This window comes from Ambystoma mexicanum, chromosome 10, assembly GCF_040938575.1.
Source record: "Ambystoma mexicanum isolate Mex_15411 chromosome 10, UKY_AmexF1_1, whole genome shotgun sequence".
Taxonomy (NCBI): domain Eukaryota; kingdom Metazoa; phylum Chordata; class Amphibia; order Caudata; family Ambystomatidae; genus Ambystoma; species Ambystoma mexicanum.
In genome coordinates, this window is record NC_090932.1 from 922,276,492 (window position 1) to 922,298,172 (window position 21,681).

The 21,681-nt window shown below is 45.4% G+C and overlaps 1 protein-coding gene across 2 annotated transcripts in view; it reads right to left on the reverse strand.

Annotated features, from left to right (window-relative positions):
- USP13 (ubiquitin specific peptidase 13) overlaps nt 1-21,681 on the reverse strand; it is a 748,772-nt gene that overhangs the window by 645,745 nt on the left and 81,346 nt on the right. For both annotated transcript variants that reach the window (XM_069618675.1, XM_069618676.1), the window contains exon 2: nt 4,955-5,080. In XM_069618675.1, the coding sequence (XP_069474776.1) occupies nt 4,955-5,080 (126 nt within the window). The remainder of the gene's footprint in view (nt 1-4,954; nt 5,081-21,681) is intronic.

The window sequence follows — 21,681 nt, forward strand, 5'->3', positions numbered from 1 at the left end:
ACATGAGAAAAGCACAGGTAGGAGAGTATACCAGGCAGATTCAAGTTGCAAGTGTGTTCATATAGGAAATCCCTGGTAAAAGAGTGTCCTGGGCAAGGTCAAATTGAACAGTGTGTAGAGTTTATCACATGAGGCGATCCTGAGAAGAATATATCAGGGTAAAGTGTAAAATATGAAAGAGGAGAAGAAACCTGGAAGAAGAATACACCAAGTATCAAACTAACAGTCAAGTTGTTTTACATACCAATTGTGTTATTGATCAAAAGAAACACAAGGAATTGACATCTTTAAAAACTATAAAGCAGAGTGATAAGAAATCCTGGGGAAGGGAACTACCCTCTAGAACTGTGAACTTTATCCTTCTGGATCTTTTGTGATGGAGTTACTCATTTCCTTTTTGAACAATTATACACTTTTCAATGCCAAAATAATTACCCCTTTTACCTTAAAAAGTTGATGTTTAGAATGTGAGGGCCAGAATAGTACTTTGGACACAGGACAGTTTGCTTTGGACATCTTGGCAACAGACAGATCCTTAGTCTTATTTTTAGATAGGGATATACCTCTTACAGTAGGGCTAGAGAGTCATTTGTTCAAACCCCTTTTACTTTAATAAATGTTTATGGCCAAAATTATGAACCACTGTGTCTGCATCTCATTCCTGGCTCCTCACAGTGCTAAGGCATGGATAGAGAAGAGGGTCTAGTGAGAGGTGAGAAGAGGGCTATGGTGAGTGGTGGTTGTACAGAGAGAGGAGATTAGTAGTGGTGTGGACAAGGGAGAGTAGGAGTGGTGCAAAGAGGAGAGTGTATTAGGGGTGTGAAGAAGGGAGAGTAGATGTGAGTAATACTGGAGGGTGGAGGCAAGCAGAAGAGAGGGAGAGGAATATCAGAGGGATGGAGAAAGAAGTGTCAGGGAACGTGCAGAGAGACGGTTAGTGGAGTAGGAGGGGAGGCAATAAGGGAGAGGGAAAGAGACACATATGGAGAGGAACATGTGATGAATCCTGCAGAGTTCTCTAAAAAGACCCTCCTAAAGTCATCTCCCAGGTGGCATGGGGAAGGCAGCGCTACCTGATCCCAACCCTGGGGGTGAAGTTAGCCAGAAGGTTCACCTGGGGAGGAGAAGGTCCCCAAGGGAACGGGAGTACTGCGTTGGGATAGACGCTGCATTTTCCTTCCTCTAAAGAGGAGGAGGCAATAATAGCTGAAGCAACAATAACATGTTGCCAGAAGAAGCTTTTCTTCCCCAAAGCCAATTGCTCTGATGGTGATAAAAATTGTTCTGATCAGTCCAGTATTGGAAGGATAAATCCTATTTCCAAGGTTAAGCATAACTGTAAAGGTAAAAGCGCTCATGTTCAACAAGGGAATATGAAAGATGAATCTGTGAATATTCATATTAGATTCTGGAAGTCAAATTCCCTACAGAGCAAACCCATGCAGTAAAACCTTATTATAATCCTTTCAAAAAGGGGTTTAAGGAAAGAAACCAAGTTGTAACAATTACTTCTTTAAAAGGAGTGAATTGAACATTGAGGATTTCAAGTCCCACAATGCCAGAAGTAATGAGACAAAGATGAGGGATGCATATGCTTTGAGCTGCAGGCTGCAGTTCATTAAGGTTAATGACCCACACCTGAAGGGGGCTGAGAGCCATCAAAGGCTCCCTCATATGCAGGTCATCAGGCGTAGCAGCAGTAGTGGAAGGTGGAGTGCTTGTTGTGACTCCACAGCAAGATTGCAGCTGAAGGGAAGCAGAGACGCCACAAATGTTGGCTTTCTCCCACGTGGGTGCTGTTCTGTGAGGGTATCTCCCTGCAGGGACTCTGTTAGCAGAGTTTGCGGAGGGGGAAGCGTTTTATGGAAAAGCTCCACCCCCCACAACCCCTCCCCCCCAAGAATCATGCTTGCAGAGATTGTGCAGTGGGAAGCATAACGTGGGAATGCTCTGCCTAAAGCAGAAAAGGCATGGGTGGCAGGTGAGTACCTGACAGCCTGAAGAGCAAAGAATGCTCCAATTTCAAAAGGCGCGGCACAAACAAAACTGAGCAAGGCAGTTTTCCAGTCCGTCTGAAGCAGAAGAAGCAGAGAGCCCACCGGCAGCGGAACGAGCAGACGCACAAGCCAACCCTGGCGAGTTCACTTGAATACTGTGACCCAGGAGCGCACCATTATCGCCTGTTAGCCAAAAGCGAGCCTTTTCAATACCAAACTAATTAAAAGAAAACTAAGTGGCAGAAAAGTACATTCTGTATGAATCAAACTGGTGAAAACTAAGATATTCTTTTTGAATGGCACATTGATACTAAGGGGAAGAAGTGGCAAAACCATTGTAAATCTAAAAGGTCAGAACAATTGCCAACAACATCCAAGGGCATTATTTCTAAAACCCAAAGCCAACCAATATTGCCAAAGCCAAACGAAGGCAATAGTGAATCTAGTTGAAGAGAATCAGCATTGCCAAGGGCAAAGGGGGTAGTTAAGTAACAATTGTGTGTGTAGCCTATTGTAAAAGAGAAACAGGGGCAATAGAAAGAACTGACCAAAACAACCATTGCCTTAACCAAATAAGAGCAGAGTGGGAGAAACCCATTATCAATACTCGGTTAAAGCTACAGTGGGAGAACAAGAATGACAGGAAGGCTACCCTTCTGACAGAAGTTGTTCAGGAGGAAAGGGGAATAACCTGCATTGCATGTGGCAATTAAAAGTGTGGAACAAACAGCATCAATGTGTCTCACGCTTTCCCACAAGAAGTCGTCAATATTGAACTTGTGTAAAGTGTTAAGACTTTATACATTGTACAAAGCAGAACTGTGCCATAGAAGTATTAGTAGTAGTTTCATATTATCCTGGCCGGAGAGTACACCAGGGAAAAAGGACTTTTGTAGTATAGGCCTGGCAGGTGAGTAGACCAGGCGGAACTCTTTCAAGTACTGTGGTATTACTATAACGTGTTGAAGAAGTGTCAAGACTACCAAAGCTTGCAATTAAATGTGGTAGAATTATCTTGGCTAATCAACATTATTGATGAGAGTGCATTGCAAACTATTGCAGAATCATCCTGACCAAAGTATTTTTGTTGGCATAAAATGCACTATGGAAGTACATCCTTTTGTTGCAAAGAAGTAATCAGTGATGAGAGTGCATTGTGAACTATTGCACAATCATTCTGACAGAAGTATTTTTGTTTACATTTATACATTGTGGAATGTATACCGGTTTGTAGACAATAAGTTGTTGTTTGGGACTCTACCACCAGTGGCGCGGCAAAAGACTTATGGAAAATGTCTGAACTGTTTGTTATTCACACGTGGAAGAATTACCAGGAAAGAGGAACTTTATTTGAACTGCATTGTGCTACCAGTTTTCCTTATCCCTTTGAATCAATGACAGATCCTGATTGAATCCGGGGAAGGGGAATTCATCCAGATTGCAAGGTGGAATAATTACCAAGTTTTACAGACTGATGTTCATCTTTGTTATGTTTAAACAGCTATGCATTATCTTGTTAAGTTTTTTGTATGTGTAAGCATTAGGGAAGTGTTTTCTTTAGTTTATTTTATAGGTAGGGAATCCTATGTTATGTTAGGGACAGTGAGGTGTTTATCAAACCCTTTTGAATGAAATAAAATGGCATATTTTGAAAAGTCTTCAAAAAGTTGTCTGCCACACATTTCAGACCCCTCACAAATATCAGAGCACAGGATATGACCAATTGGAGCCATATTTTCTAGAAGGAATAAAACCCTTGCATTACATCACATATAGCAGCGATGACATTGCTCTTAAGCTGACTAGACAGGCGTTTGCACCTAAGGGCACCACGCCCAGCCAGAAAGGACCTTAGACAGTAGGGATTACCAACCTCTAGAGACCATCCTGAAGTTGAGGGATGCCTGGTCTAGGGAGGGAATTAACTGCACTGGATGAGTAAGAACGGGACGGTCCTTATCGAGCCAGTCCCCCTTTCCAGCCTGGTGCATTCCATTGAACAGATCCGCCTATCTAAAATGTATCCATCTGCCAATCCTAATACCAAACAATCTACTTGTATTATCATCGGCCAGTCGGCTCATATTTAAACAATTGGTTGCTTAGAGAAATAAATACCCTTTAATCTTCCTGGACACTCCGGGAGATAGTAAGGTCATCTGTGAGAGCACTTCAATGTGTATTTGGGGTGACCACAATCACCCAACACAAAGCTCTACATGCAACTCACACCAGGGATGTATGAAATTTGGAAAAGCAGCGGTATGAGTAAATAGATCAAAAGCATTGGAATCCTGACCAGCAGGTTATTAAAGACTACACCTCTAGAGTGATCTGGAACATTTTGTGTAGCTTGGGAAGAGGAAGCAAAGTAATGGAAAACATGAAACTTGTTTTACACATTACAGACCAGTCCTGAAGACATTTCCCGCTCAAGAAAGCATTCCACTTCTCCAAGGTTTGCAGAACCATCTATTTCGCAAAGCGTCATGCGCCTGAATCTCAGGGTTTGTGACTTGCAATCTTCCCTCAAAATGTCCATACCAATAATGCACTTGGAAGAACAGAGGTCTTGTAATACAGCAGTTAACACTGATAAGTCCCAACAAAGCTGCTCAAACTGACAAACAACACACCTGTATAGATTCCCCAAGATTTAGGAAGACAGGCGATGCCAGGAATGTTTAGGTGTTCCTCCTACATGTCACGTGTCCCGTTTTAAAACTCATCAGTAGTTGTTTGTGTCATGGAAAGGAGTGCCCCTCTTGCAAAATGTGTGTTAGTGAGGCAATGTGTAGTGTTATAGATTTATGGTAAGCACAGGGTTAAGGGACCAATGGAGGGATCACCAGATTTCCTTCTCCGAGGGATCACTGCTCATAAGTGTTTGCAAACACACATGAACCAAAGCAAAACTGATTGGTGTAGACAATATAGAAGGTAAAAACTATTCTCACCAGTTTCGGGTATCTCTTGAGATGCATATAGACGCACTGTCCTGTCTTTCGGTAGTGCCTTTCCACATGTTCCCTTCCAAATCCCAAGAAAGTACTCATGCACACATATAGGCCTCCTTCTGACTCCTAAAAAAATAAAGAAAAGGCACTGAGAAAGCATAACAAGAGGCTAAGCAAACAATTAAAATAAAGTACAACACATCAAAAAAGTGATATTTTAATAAATACTGGGCTGCAGGATACTCAGGTGTAACAGAGTAAAAAACTTTACACAAAATAACAATTTTAGCACTCCGAAAAGCATTAAAGAACGAAGGAATGATGCTACAATACGCATAGTGTTCAGTAGTTCATAATTTGCGTGTGCAGGGATGAAAAATAAATAATGCAATGCTTTAATTAAAACTAAATGCAGTGGTGTAATACTATTCCCCTCCAATAGACCCCAGGGGTGCAGTGGTGCCATTTACTCATAGTGGGCATCCATTACTCATCAGTGTGCCCATGGAGACTGGCAGCAGGTCAGGTCAGGGCATGCTAGATAGCAGAGCAGAGAGCTGTTTATTTTAGGAATTTGATATTGCACTGGCCTAGCTCCACTGGCGTTTGAGAGCTTTACAGAGGAATGACTAACAGGAGGTGCTTGTACATTGAAGACTAGAGTTATGTGTGGAGTTACTGCTTTACAGATACGAGGATGGCAGGGCGGGCGTCATACTAAACCGCATCCATTACAGAGGATGTTCAACAGATTGGCGTTGCATTACAAACTTTCAATTTGAGGCATTGAGAGATTATGCACTTGGACCCAGTAAATTGGTAAAGTGCAGATGCCAAGGTAGGACCTATGTTCCAGGTCAGACATGAAGGCAGAAAAGCCCATCTTGTGCCAATGACAGTGTTTCACGCTGTAGAAGCTCGGCCACAGAGACTGTCAGGGGGGCACGTGGGGGCTGGCCTGTTATACTAGTACCATCCTGAGTAAAGGGAGACTGGGACGAGCAGTTAACGGCTTTGCAGATGGTGGCATTATCTGACGAGCAGTCTAGTTGGGGCAAAGCCTCGAATCGCAAACAGACACATGGGAATCGTCTTGGGTGGAAGGATCAGATCGGTGGGCATGTTCGTTATGCCTGGTCCGCTCCCATCTTCCCACTTCATTCATCTGTACCTTTGTCATTATCTAAACTCCCAGTTTAAATCTGCCCTACCCTCGCCAGATCTCTCACTCCCCTGAATGATGCCATTCATTCTCTCATCAGCACTGCTACTTATTTTAACCTCCATCTCTAAAGTGCAACGTTCTCCTCTTCCCACAATCTCCACTTCTTTCACTCTACATGCTGTTCTCCTCTCACGTTCATGTCTTCCTAATACACTCTCTCATTTGCAAAGTCTCATCCCATAAACTCTGCCCTCCTGTCATTCCAGCTCTATGTCACTGCGTTACCTTGCTGTATAACTCTCTTCCTCGCACAACGTTTTCCTCACATCTATCACTCCCCTCCATCTCTGCAGCACCTTCTTTCTTACTGACTCCATGTCTTCCAGTCTCCCTCTTAACCCTGCTCTAGTCCTCTTCCCACCCACGCCCCTCCCAGTCCAACTCTCACCTCCAGTTCTATCTCGACCCCCCTATTCTAACATTGTAAATACATGTCAACCCCTGTCCTATTCATCCCTTGCTCTCTCTAAATGGCCCTTTCCACTGTACTTATTCCCCTGCTTGTATTTCATGCTGTCTTCTTCCCTCAAACTTGCAACCCACCACTGCACTCTCTCAAACCCCTGCCTGCCTGTGTCCTCCTCTTGACTCACTCTTGGTCTGCTTTGTATATCTACCTCTACCCTCTGACCTCCTCTTGCCGATATTTATCAGTTTCCTGTCTCCATCTGTTTTTCTTTCATGCGACATCACGTCCACCCATACACCTAATCTGATCACTCACCTGCATCTCCCTTTATCTTTTGCCCGCCTCTACCTTTTTCCTTCTCCAATTTCATTTGTGACTTCAACTCTATATTTCTACCTCAAAGCCCTCTTCCTTCCGCTTCATCTCTCAATTTCGTGGTCACATTGAACTTTCATTCTCCTTTCTCCCACGTTCCTGTTCCTTTTGCCCTTTGCCCATGGGCATTTGGCACGTTACAAAAATTAAAATAAATAAATTATGCTTCACTGGTCTCTCACCCTCCAGTCCTCCTCCCCCACAGCCTATCTTCCGGTTTTGCGTTCTCCTCTCAACACTACCTCTAAGCTCCTCCTACACTGTGAATCATTGTAAAGCTCTGGGTTCCCAATGATGATTCCGACATCTCTTGATGTTCCAGTTGTTCCTTTAATGAAGTTCCAGTACATCTTTATGGTTTATCATGTCAAGTTCATCTGAGCTCCAGGCAAACATGCACCGGCATCCTCTCAGATAGGCTACATTACTCCAACTGACTCACACAGAATTCTCAACCATACATCAACATTCTCAGCCACAGCATTCCATGTCACTCAGTCAATATTCCATTCATAATACACAAATAACATGGAAACCAAATCGCTACATATCTCCCCTCTTTACACAACAACACCACCACCACCTACCAAGACCCGGTCATACTCACAACACACACTGCATGCACACACAACACTCCAACATCTGTGCGTGCATCCCAACCAAAACTACCATTGCCAAAACTGTACCCTGAACACGTCACCAGCTAAACCGGTATCAGGACACATATCAACAATGCCCTTCCCCTTTTCTACACAGTGGAGGAAGGACACCAACCACTGAAAATGTCACTACTACTAATCACCACCACCTCAGGTATTTCACTTATCTCCTCCTCTACCATACTGCAAGGCATTACACCACTACCTTCCTCACAGCCACACCACACACACACACACACACACACAACTCCAAGCTGTGCACCCACACAAACCAAAGAACAAGGCTGGGCGTTCCAAACACCTGAGTGAAACAACACCAAACAACAAATGCACCAAATGCGCCAATGCCGCCACCCCCATCCGTCACCTGTGTCCTAATGACCCACCATACAAGCCAACGACTGCTATGAGGAAATATCACACCCACCACAACACCAAACGCTTAACATTCACCAGAACAACTGCACACTGCTTGCACTACACATATACTCCTCTCCTCACAGCCTCCATGTACACACAACACTATGCTGTGCGCCCAAACTTGCAAAGAACAAGGTTGGACGTTCCAAACGTCCAGGTGAAACAACATCAAAAACACCCACTGTGCAAAGATGCCACCCCCTATTCGTCACCTGTGTTCTCTAAATCCAAACTTAGCTAACACAACTGCTGTTAAGAAACAACAACATAGAACGCCATTCCCAAAACCCTTAACCACACATGCACTGTAAGTGATTTCAATCCGGCACACATCCAAGTCAATGCCTAGCATGTAATGCACAACTGAAATCCTTATTTATTTTTGTCTAAAATTTCTTTATTCTGAACGATATACCACTCATATCACGCCCCTCTCCTGGAACCCACCCGGTCACACTGAACCAGGAGTCAGGTTGGTTTGCAAAGTTAAAATATTTATTAATGTATTTACAATTTAATCACACTATGTTTTAATGGGTACACAAAAATCACCAATGGGGTGATGTAACACTGAATAATCTCTTTAATATACAAGGAGTAATGGTAAGCAAAACAATTCAGCACAGAAATAATCAGATAGCACTGTGGTTAAAGGTTCCCCCTGCACACCCGTCAATCCCGAATAGGCAATGTAAAGCGATAGGAGGAGAGAGCAGGTATTCAGGGATGGCAGAATTCACACAGAATATCAATCCCACTTTCCCCCTGAAAAACGGAATTGACTGTCAAGCTGTCAGAACGGCTTTTAAATTTATCTTAGAATGGGCTGGGTAAAAACACTAAATATGGTGAAAATTGCTGAAATTACCATCAATTCTCATGGAAGCCGCTTTGGATAGTTGCACACAAACACAAGCAATGATTTAATACCAAGAACCAATTTGAACTCTTAAAATTCAAGTCGGAAGCAATAAAAACCTGTTACATGTGTCAAATTCCCAAAAACTAAATTTGCAGCAAACTTTTCACTGCGCAATAATCGCGATAACGGGAGAACCGTATGGATTTGAAATGCGATTTAAATCTGTGGATGTTAGCTACAAGCAGAAGTTGAAATTTTCTTTCTAGGAAAATAACTGAGGAAGTTACGGACGTTTTAGTGGAGGTCGTTTTTTTTCGAGATAGGCGTAAGAATGGAAAACAGGAATGTGCTTTTAAAATGACAAACGGATATCTTACACTAGCGGATGACTATAAACAAAACGAATACCCCACAGGAACACAGCCACTTGATCAGAATGACTGCCTGCTAAGGACTCACCTTTTTCAGATAAGAAGATCAGCGCAAAGATAGGTTTAGCAATACTAGTACAGAGGAAGATAGGATGGTTTGGAAAGAGTTCAGAAAATTTAAAAGTACTCCTAACAATCAGGTTCTGAATACAAGAGAGGATGGGTTTAAGATGGGGATTAACTAAGCAAGGTACACATACCGTCAGGATTCTGGTCCGTCAAGGTTCTGGTCAGGGAACTGGATCTGGTTCTAGGATGGACAGCTGGGCACATCGGATTGGATCTGCAATCAGCAAGGCGCTCTGGTCACAGCACGGCACAGAACTGGATTGGATCACCCCTTCTTGGTTCTGATGATAATTCTTTTAGCAGGCAAGCAGTACAGGGCAGCTCGGCTGTATTTTGATGCTTCCCCTTTGTGGGGTTCTGGATCTGGAATTGGAGGCCTACCTGAAAATGGTCCAGCTATGCAATGGGTTTCTGCTTTACCAAGTTTCTGGAGTCTGGACCAAGGAAGATGTAGAGTCCAGCAGCAGGGTGCTCCGCCAGTATCAGGATAGTGAGTGAATATGTCTGTCCTTTTTGAGTGGTGAGCTGTCCCTCTGTATGCTATGATAAAGGGGGTGTGTGGGTTGGTTTATCCTAAGCTCACCCCTTTGACAGAGTCTACCCTCTGCCTTGATAGGAGGAGAGAAACAGAGTGTCACCTTTATGGTGTGATTTTATGAGGCAGAGAATCCACCGCTAGCCCCTTGAACACAAAATCTACTTTTGGCACAATCCATATTTACACATGTGCAGTGCAACCTCTATAAGAATCACATTTACAGATTACATATTTTATATAGCAGCTTTCCCTCAAAACCCCATAGCTGTGGGATCTTGTCTCGGCTTTTCACAGAATTTTGCCCTTTTCATCGGGAACACAATGTCCAATTTATAAGCAAATGTCTACAAGTGTGCGTGTTTAACATGGGCATAAGTGTATAAAGTTTCATACTTCTAGCAGAAATACATTTGGTGTAAAATCACATTTCTTGCCCTTTCTTTCCAGAACATGTCACACGATTTTGCCGCCTCTTGAAACGTGCAGCCAAAATTTAGATTCACAAATCTGTTACTTTTATATTTTTTACAATTTTCACTGGCAAATTATAAGTCTTTTAAAAAAGTGTTCTTCGTGAAGGTTCAGCCACAGATGGTTGTTCGGGTCTGCCTCTTTCTGTCTCCCTGCAGTCAAGAAGCAGTCTACTCCCCGTTTGCTCTTGGCAGAGGTCATTTACGACTGTCCTCACACCTCGTATTTCCTTAGCAGCAGCTGTTCATTGTTCCCTCATACCTGTGTAGACCAGGTTCTTTCCAAACCCTATAATATCGCATTGGTGTGATTTCCTGCTGGAAGGAAAGGCCATCCCTTCTATGGAGGAACCCGATATTCCAGTTTGGTAGCTTTTAGTCAGGCTTGATTTAATTGTTAATTCTGTTGCATTTTCCCTTAGCTTAAAACAAATTTGTGATTTCAAAATAGCAGCTAGAATTCTGATTCAAGATTTTAAACCATGGGATCAAAACAATTACAGATAGGTTACTCTCAGTAACTGGCCTCTTAGTTTGCAAACATTTGGTTTCAGTTTATGTACATGTTTAAGTTTAAATCAGGCTGGCTCCTGACAGCTGACATTCCAGCAGCCCTCTGCTGCACAGAGATTTTTTTTACATCCACAGACAGGCCACTTTGCTGTGGAAATCCCTTTATGCTTTCAGATTTTCGGGACCTTGCAAGTTCACAATGATTTCTTAGACTAAGTGAATTGTAGCACCCAACAATAATTTTGGATGTTTGAGGGTGTTTTGTACCGGCATTCTGCAGTTTTAGCACAAAAGAAAAAAGGGATTTAAAGCAAGATTTTGGGTTTTCATTTAGCATCACTGCTTTTTCCTTCTGTATTCCATTTTCACATGTTGTGGAGTGCAGTGACATATTCCAGGAGTGAGATCTCTGTTCCACAACTGACAACATGCTTTGCAAAGCGCGATTTTCATGACTTTTGGCGCTCACAAGGGTGTTGCTGCCATTTTGCCATTTCTGGCAACCTCATAACACAGGGCTGCAGCATAGCAGAGCAGAAGTGGGTTAAAACATCCGACAGAGCCGCCCCTCACGACTTGAGTTTGATCGCCCGTCAAGGGGAAGTCGGGAGATTGGGATGTTCTTTCTTTCTTTGGTCCAGGTGGAGAAATTCCTGCTTCTCCCATCAGTGTTGGATCAACATGTTCTCCTTGCCGGTTCTGGATGGGAGTATGGAGCGATACTCTGGGCTCTTTGGGTCTTTCCTGCCGGTCCCCGAGTGGTCCTCCTTGGTACTTAGAAATTCTTAGTTCCAGTGCTATGAGACAGAACAGAGCATGGTTATGGAAATTTCCCCACTACTACTGATGTAGTGGGGCAGATGCATACATTGAATACAAGTTACAATATTACTAATGGTTTTAACAGATGGATTCTTTTAAGGATCTGCAATTTCCCCCTCTGGGTTTCCGGTTGGCTTCTCTATCTGCAAAATATGCCTGGGAATGCAACTCTTCAGCTGGTTTATGTGGACCCACTTATCTTCCCCTTCTGCCAAACTGCCCTTGGGGATGCAGATTTTGTAGGCGACTGGTGAGATTCGGTTTACAATTTCAAAAGGACCCCACCAAGTTGGGAGGAATTTGCACTGTTTGGCTTGGTTCCTTTGGAAATTGTACAAATAGGCACAGTCTCCTGCTTGTTATTCTTTTTTAGTTGTCTTAAGGCCATAGTGGGTCTTCATACTGTCTGCAGATCTTTCTAGATTCCACTGAGCATAGGCAAAAGCATGTTGAAGGTGTTTTCTCAGATTTTCAACATACTCATGAGTTGTGGAGGCATTTATCAAGGTCTGCTCTTGGGTTCTGTAGAGCAGATGCTGGGGTAGCACCATCCTTCGTCCAGTCATCAGCTCAAATTGAGACATTTTTGTTGCAGAAGAAGGGGTAGATCTGATGGTCATCAGGACAAGGGGTAATCAAATGTCCCAACTTGGCCCAGAATCTGCCACAAACTTTTTTAATATGCTCACAATAGTGTTGTTGCATCTCTCAACTCCACCACTAGAGGCTATCCGGTAGGCAATGTGTAGTTTCCTTTTGAACCCATGTATCTCCCACATCTTTGTCATCACTTCGCTAGTGAAGGGACTACCTCGGTCTGACTCAATCCTTTGGGGTTTTCCAAAACGCGAGAAGATGTGATTGATCATCAGGGCAGCTGCTGTTTCTACTTTGCAATTTGGGGCTGGGAGGCATTCCACCCATTTAGTGAACAAGCATGTCACGGTCAACATGTACTTGTTCCCCCTAGAGCAGCGAATCACGGGCCCGATAAAATCGACTTGTAAATCTGACCAAGGCAGGGTCATCCCCCTCTTTTGGAGGGGAGCACGGTGTGTGAGTGATGTTGGCTGAAATTGTGCACACACAAGACACCCCTTCAGGTATTGGTCAAGGTCCTGCCCCATGTGTGGCCAGTATGCAACCTCTCGCAAGATTTCTAGTGTCGTATGAAACCCCTGATGACCAGCTGTGGCCGCATCATGGGCGTAACTTAGCATCAGGCTTCGGAATGAGGTAGGGACCACGCACTGGTCATGGCCAGCTATGGATCTCGTTACCAACAAACCGTCTTGGATTCAGAACATTTTTGGACAGTTCATCAACACTCTGAGGTCCTCTTTCCCAAAGTAATCGGTATCCGTCAGGGGAAAGTTCTCAGGGTCCTCAATATGTTGATAAAACTTACCAATTATTGGATCCCAGTTTTTGAGCCATAATCAAATCAGCATCTGGGGGTCTCCTTACTCCATTGTAGAGTTGAGAGTTCATTGTGAGCATTTGTCTGGGACCTAGTGATAGCAGTGACCTAGATTTCCCCCAACAGTGACTCGATCTCAATTAGATCCCCTTGGATGGCTCCGGTTTTGGCCAGCTGATCAGCTAGGTCATTTCCAGTTTTGACTGGTCCCTCTACTTTAGAATGGCCCTTGATCTTTTTCCAGTAGATGGTCATCCCATTCGAGGTGACCAGATCATCAATATTTTGTATTAATTTTCCATGTTTCAAAGGTTTATTGGCACATAGCATGCCTCTGGTTTTTCAGTTTACCAGGTGCTCCACGAACCCGTTCCGTACATAATCTGAATCAGTGATTATGACCAGTTTTTGGAGTTGATGTTGGAAAGCAAGGGGGATGGCTTGATGCACAGCTATCAGCTCTGCCACTTGACTACTTCGGGGACCGATTTTGTACCCAGCGGAGGGCTCTGGGGCATCATTCACCCATGCATTCCCCACGCCGGCCACAGGTTCCTTTTCCCCGTTGTTGTCAACATGGTAGGAGCACCCATCCACATAGACAGTGGGCATTCACTCACACTGGTCTTCTTCATAGACTTTGTGTGGGGAATTAAGGTAGGCCTCCATGTTGTCCTTGATTTTAAGACTTTCGTCCTGGAGACACTTTTCTCTGCCACAATCATGCAAGTCAGCCAGACCTTGCGCGAGGGGACTCTTCTTGTTTTGGCCATAACGGACATCCACAGGAAAGCCTTGCATTGACAGAATCCAGGAAGTAATTAGAGAATTACTCACATTTCCGGCCCGATTCTGTCACTTTGAAGATATTGCAAAGGTTGGTGTGGAGTCTCCACTATGATGTGTTCCCCCTGGATAAACAGGCGGTAATTCTTCAATGCCCACACCGTTGCCAGGAGTGCCTTTTCACAATTGTTGAATTTTTCCTCCACAGAGGATAAAGTCTTACTCTCATAGGAGATTACTTTATTGACCTTGTCATGCTTTTGTTATAATACTGCAGTCAAGCATGTATTTGAGAACCCTGTCTTCATGAAGAACTCCTTGTTTTTGACAGGGTAAGCTAGGCAAGGTGCTTGTGAGAGGTGTCTTTTGAGTTGTCGTACTGCCTCGCCTTGCTCTGGACCCCACTCCCACTTGACCCCCGCTTCAAAAGATGGATCAGGGGTCTTGTGATCTCTGCGTAATCCTCAATGAACTTTCTGCTGTAATTAGTTAGTCCAAGTGGGGTATTTTATTTTCTGGAGGGCTTCTACTTTCTTTTCCTGGGGACAGAGACCCTGAGAAGTTATCTCATGCCCCAACAAATTGACATTGGTTCTGCACCACTGTGCATTTTGGAAAGAGAGTTTTGCTCCAGCAGCCCTCAACTGTGTCAGGACATTACGGATCTCTGCTATGTGTTCCTCCACAGTTGAGCTTTTGACTAGAACATAGTCTAAATAGGCCAGGTTACCCCTTTCACCCAGGTCGGGCATGGCCTTGTGTAGAAAGATGTTAAATTCATTGCTGGAGTTGATGTATCTGAAGGGAGTCCGGGCCCAAGTGTACTGCTGCCCCCTGAAGGTAAAGGCCAGCTTGTATTGGTCCTCCCTACTGACAGGTACAGTCCAGTACCCATTTGACAGGTCAATGGCAGTGAATACCTGTGACCCCTAGATCTGGGCCAGCCCTTGGTCTATGTAGGGAAGAGGCCATCGGGAAGTGTGGACCCGTTTGTTGAGCTCCCTCAGGTCAGCACAGAGTCTCCACTGGCCGTTTGGTTTCAAAATCCCCAGCACCGGATTACTGAAGGTGCTGTGGACTGGACGAATTATCCCACGGGACTCAAGGTTCTTAATTATTTCAGTAAGGGACTCCACTAATTCGAGAGGCAAGCGATATTGTTTCACAAACACTGGAGTCATGCCAGGGTCTGTGGGAATTGTTGTTGTGTGGATGTCGGTGCGACCACAGTCATAGGAGTGCACCGCAAAGAGATCCTGAAATTCTAAGAAAACTTGTTTCAATTTTTGCTTTTGCTCCAGAGTCTCACAGGCATCAGCTAGGTTGACTCTCTTCAACCATCTGCCTGAAGCCTGGAAAGACTTCTGGTTTAGCTATCTCAGCGGCCTCCTACAGCTGGGTGGAGAAGTCCCTGGTCAAAGTGCTGATTTGGACTAATGGCTTCAGGTGGGGGAGGCAGTCCTTGTGGACTTGAAAGATCACCTCATCCCTCCTGAAGGCACAGGTCACATCTTCCTTACCATAAGGGCAGGAAGAGTACACCAGGAAATTCCCCCCATGCCGGGTGAAGATCCTGTCTGGTGTTGTGTCATCATCGCTATCACTGTCAAAGCAGTCCTTGGGGATTGGTCCTAACAGTTTGTTACCTAAATATATGGAAAAATGCCGGTCATCAACCGCTATTCCAATAATGATGCCTGCGCCCAGAGTGATACTCATTAGGTCGCTGTTATCCACCTCTATTGTAATAGTGTCATGTTCTATGCTGACTAGGGGTGTTGGGTTTACCCCCAACCCTTGCTGTTGGAAATGAGCATTGAGGTGGACATAGGCGTCAGGAGTTTTCAGTTTCTGTCCTCTTAATTTTTACTTCCAGTGAGAATTGTCGGGTCCGTTCTGGGATGGTGACTTCCTCTCCAATCTGAATTTCAACTGCATATGGCAGCAGTTGAGCTGACCGAAATGTTTTCTTTTACCCGCTTATCAGGACCAAGCTTTGAAGTTTATCAGGTCCAAACTAATGGCAAAGCGATTGAGAATGTCACTGCCAAAATAAAATGCAGCAGGGACATCTCGCACGACCCAACAATTATGGACTATGCTCTTGTTGCCTATGGAAATTTTGAGCATACACCTGCCAGGCAGTAGATGTTTTGAATTGGGTGTTTCCAGATCCATTTCCCATTTGTCTACCAGTTTAAATGTGGGAATGGCTGGATCTTTTGGGAGTTTGCGGAACATGGCCTCGCTGATGAAGCTCTTACCGTTGTTCACACATACTCGGGCGAGAACAGAGTCCTTCCCCTCATTTAACTGAATAGGGATGAACAACTGCTCTCCAATTTTCTGAATATTAGCCAAGCTTTGAGCTGATTTCTCATCTTTTTGGACTATAGGAATGGATTTTCTGATTGTGAATTTGTATAGAATTTCAGAGCGTTTCCTTCCAGTGTGGAATGCCACCAGAGACTGGAAGGAAGGTTGATTTTCAGAAATAGAGAGGACTCCCCACCACCAGTTTGTTGTCCTACTGCAAATACGGTCACGTCTGGGATTTGATTATTCTGGAAGTGGAACTCAATTTGGTCAGGTTTTTGTTCAACCTGTGGCATGTGCCATTTAAACTAACATGGTTGACACTCTGTTTCAGTTTTATTGGTCGGTTAGTCTGGGTCCAGAGGACCTTGTTTACACAATCTATGAGGGGAGACAATCTACGCAGGATGTCATTCCCTAGTAAACATGGTGTGCCCTCTGGAGTCACAACTATGACCAGGTGCTTCACCTTGTGTTGCCCAATTTTGATGTCTAAATCCGCAGTCCCCCCGACAGGAATTTCCTTCCCATCGAAGTTCTGAAGTTGTCCAGGAAGAGGGGTGAGAGGAATTTGGTATTTCTCCCCCCTTTCCGAATTCAGCTGATCAAAGGCCCTTTTTGACAGAAGGGTAGCTTGGGATCCAGTGTCCACCAGTGCCAAACTTGTACATTGCCCCTGTATTTGGACCGAGGTATAAAATCTTCCCTCCTTTTCCTCAATGCGGCAAAGATAATGCACATTTTTGGCCAACTGGTGGGTTAATTTCTTTGCTTTGGATACTGACAGAGAGGTGATTTGAGCAGGATTCTGTTTGGGATCTTGGGAACCTGTAAGAAAAGGTGACATATAGATATGGGGGAAGTTTTGGGTTCCCCTGGTTCTAATTCTGGGCAGCCCCCCGCCTCCCTTTTTGGAGGCAGTCACTAGAATGGATTTTCACAAGGGGATTTTTGTGCTGGTCATTCTGGGGTTTGATGAAGGGCGGTTTTAACTCGGTCCCCATATCTAACCAGTCTGGATTTGGATCGTTTGGGAGCCATTTTACTTTGGGATGAGTTTCCCCATCCCTGAAGGAGAAGACCTTTTTCCCAGGATCCTCCGAGGACCCCTCTCCTTCAAACTGGAAGATTTGCACCTCCTCCACAAAATGGGTCTTTTTATGCTCTTTATTTCTCCTTCCCATCCTCTGATCCTTGGGTTGCAGACTTTCGGGGGCAGGAGATTTTGGTTCCGTTCCTGGGTTTCCAGGGCCTTTTCACAAGTGGGGAAGGAAGCTTCCTCTAAGGCTTTACACCCCCCTTCCCCTTGTGCCTCCTCCCTGAGAATCGGTGGGTTGTCGGAGTTCTTCGCCCATCATTGTTCTGGAACAACAGACCCTGGATTTGAGGAGTTCTGAGCCGCCATGCTCATCTGAGGGTTCCTTTGAGCCCTCAGCATGCGACCCAGATCCTGTGCCATGTTCTGGACCTGGCGCACTAGTTGGGATACTCGCTCCGGCTGGTACGGTCTCCTCAGATCTACCCTGGGTTGATCCCGGGAAGGGTAACTATCCCTTCGTGCATATTACCCCTTGTTAGGAAAGTTTGGGTACCCCTCCACCCTTGGCCTCCTCTCTCCCGGATTGGGCTGTCTGGGTTAGGAAAGTGGGGAAAGAAAGAAGGGTTGTTTTGGGGGTTGAAGTTTGGTGGTTACCGGGGAAAGAAATTGGGTCCAGCATTTGGGGGATTACTGCCCTCCTGGGGAAAGTGAGGAGGGAAGTTTCCTGGGTTTCCAGCTGTCTGGTTGGATCCCCCCCCCTTGGGTTGGAGGAGTCCACACATAGCCCGGGATGGGTCTATTTTGCTTGTAGCGTGGGCAGATGTAGTTAGGGGAGTTAGGGGTCCTATTTGTGGGGTTACCTCCCTGGCTCCCCGTTGGGGATTGGCCCGAGGGTCTTCCGAGTTTGGGATTGGTTGGATTCTGCGCGGGAAGGTTTTTAGGCCCCCCCCATTTCCAGAGCTAAAGTGGGGGCAACCTTCACCTCCGCCACCTTAGCAGCAGCAGGGGTGTTGCTCGGTTTGGGGCTTGTGGTAATATTTTTACTGTCCAACGGCTTCTGTACTTCATAGATGTGCGTTGCTTGTTCAATGACCCAGTCTAGTGATCTTTTCTCATGAAAGTCCCTCACTAGCTGGGTCATAATGTACTTAGGGAGAGCATGAAAGAAGGTCTTCACAAATTCCTTACCGTCAGTGCGCACCCTTCTAGTGGTCTGCGCAAAGGCGCGTTTCAATTCCTGAACAAATTCTTGTGGGGCCTGGTCTTCCCCACATTGTAAATTGTAGGCTGCCTTGTGAGCCTCTTGAGGGTTCCAATGAATAGAAAAGTGTTTCAGGATGGCCGCCCTATAGGTGGACCATCTGAAATGGTTCTGATCCTCCAGCCCCACAAAGAAGCTGGATTACTCAGGAGAAAACGTCCACTTTACATACTGTCATGATCTCTGCTTCCAAAAGGTCAGGGTTTTCCCAACTCCCTTGGAAGCAGATCCATAACCCAGGTTCCGAGTGCCAACCAGTCCCAATTGGGACCTTTTGGACCCAGTCCTGGCGCCAGTGGCACCAGGCTCATAAATATGCCCAGTCCCAGCGCTGGAAGCGCCGGGCTCATAATGCTTGGGTGGACTTACCTTCAGCAGACCATGCTGCTTACTTGCCTGCCAGTTGAGCCTCTGATCCTCTTCTGTTTGGAACTACTTTTCCTGTTGGGTGGGGCTGGAGCCACTCCCTAGATTCAGAACACTGGAACTCTTCTGGAAGGCAGGAACTCTTTTCTTACCAGGAACTCTTTTCTTACTTAGGCGTGGCTGTGGAAGGAGACACCTAAGCACTACAGGAGGCTATTTAAACCACACCCGGTGGATGAATCTTGCTTTGCGTTATTCTGCAACCTCTGCAGCAGAACGCTCATCGTGTCTTCTGCATCCGGTCCTGGGCCTAAGGAAAAAGGCTTACCATCCTGAATCCAGTCTTCAGCAACACCTATAAAGACAAGAAAGAACAGGTTAGCATTCCGGCATCTGAAAGGCAAAGGCTTACCATCCTGAATCCAGTCTTCAGCAACACCTATAAAGACAAGAAAGAACAGGTTAGCATTCCGGCATCTGAAAGGCAAAGGCTTATCTACTCTTCGTGCGCTCCGGAGGTCTTCACACTGCATTCCGGCATCTGAAAGTCAAAACAAGGTGCGTTTAAAGACATTGGGGAACTTTAATACTCACGTGCCATTACTCCTTTCCACATCTAATCCAGTGGGTATTCCGGCACCCTGCAGCCGCTCCGAACTCGTACCTGCAAAATAAAAAGACAGTTAGAGCGCATAGTGAAGCAGGCAACAAGCGCTTACTTACGTGCTTCCAGGCGCTTCTATTCATCACACGGGCTCCATCTTCAACTCACTTCAGCCCGTCATCCGCCATCGCCGGAACCCTGCAAAACAAGAGACATCATTACTAAAGACTTTAAAGACATTTGAATGACTCGAAACTTACCGTTCGTGCAGTAAACGACGGACAGCAGTCCTCTGAAGTCAAGAGGCCTGCGCTACCTATCCAGTGAAGAAACTGGTTACAGCACCCTGCCCCGAGGCAGATGGAGAGCTCGGCATTCACTTACCTAAGGTGAGAGCGTTAACCTTTGGGGGTCTACAGGAGAGGAGAAGAGGAAAGAGATAGGGACACCCCAATAACCCCAGTTCATTAACCCCATATTTTCTATCTGCAGACATCTTACTCTACACGTCAGGCATACAGTGCACAGAGGTCCAGCCCAAAGAGCCAACCGGGTGCTACACATCACCTTTGAAGATACGGTAGTCGCCCAGTCAAGACCGGCGCCTCTGCGAGAATCAGGTGAGCGTTACACATACTGAATGCAGCTTTGGCTGTCCTTCAGATGGAAGGTCTCCATCTGCTCAAATAATTCAAGGTGCTCCCAAACCGAATATTTGGCATTTTTGTAGTAGGGCGTAATGACGCTCCTAATAGCTTTTATTTGCTTCAGGGGATCCTTAAGTAAAGCCCTCTAACTTTGTTAGCCTTTTTAGTTCTGGTCACCCTGGTACACTCATCCTCTGACTCAGAGGCACTGCTACCAGAGGTGGCTGTCTGGTCTTCTAGACTCTCCCGGATTCTGCGAGCTTGGGAATGGCTGGCTGAATGTGGGGGGCTAGTCTCTTGAGACCTGTGGCGCTCGGAAGAGTCTTCAGACTCTTCTTTGCTCCCAGGATTGGTTGAGTAGCCTCCCCCACTGTCCCAGCTGGGAAGAGTTTTTAGTATGCTCTTGGTGGGCCTAGTCACTGTCTGATATTTTGGTAAGTTATATTTCTGAGGATCCATTTCTCTGATTCTTCCCCCACTGGAGTCTCCCTGATCAGAGAAGATGGCCATAGCACTTGGGAACCTGTACAGAGATGCCCACCCATCCATTTCTGGGAGGCCCTGACCTTTTAGCCCCATATTTCCCATTGGGTTGAAGCCTACCATCCCCGTGGCCCTTGGGTCATGTGAGCCAGTGGACACAGGGGTGGCAGATTTGATGGAATTGAAGGGATCAAAGTCTCTGGTGCCAGGGTTCCTGAGGTTATGCTCAGGGGTTTCCCTCTCCCATCTGACCTCATCTCTCTCAGCCCCTACTCCCCGTTGGCATGCAAGAATCTGACCCTTTTGTTCTTCTATTAAGGCCTTACTGGTCTCTATTAGTTGTTCCTGCATGGCTATCTGTCTATGGAGCCTGTCATTTTCTTCACAAAGAGCCTCATTGTCTCTTTGTGCTTCCTGTCTGCATTGGGAGTATTGGGCCAACTTTTGCTGCAGGAGACTCCCCTCCTGAGTCTGATCTTTACTGGCCTGATCATTCTTTGCCAGAGCATCGTCCACCCTCCTGGTGTGCTCTAATAGTTTTTCATAGCCCATGTTGAGTTCACCCAGTCCCTGAAGGGCCAGGTGATTTTCTTCCACCTTGGTTTTTAAATGGCTGACTTCCTGGCCTAAGGTGTTCCTTTCCTCAATTAAAGTACCCTTCTGTGCAGCCAGGTCGCCCCTGTATTTTCTAATGGCACATAATTTCTGGCGCTCCTCATCAAAATCTGTTTGAGTGTACAGAACCTTCACTATTAATTTATTATTTACCTGCTTCATTTAATCAATCTGATTTTCTAGGGCAACTATCTGCCCTGCGCAGGCTCTATTATAATTTACTTGCTGTTCCAGCTTTTGTTGGCTCTATAGTAGAGAATCCAACCTTTCCTGACACTCTTTTTGCAGTGTCAGTAATTTGGTGTCTTGACCTACCTTCTCTTGCTGCAGGAGATCCAGATCTTCTTCACTTTTGTCAGGTACTGTCTGGTTTCTCTGTCTGATTCTTGGCTCTCTC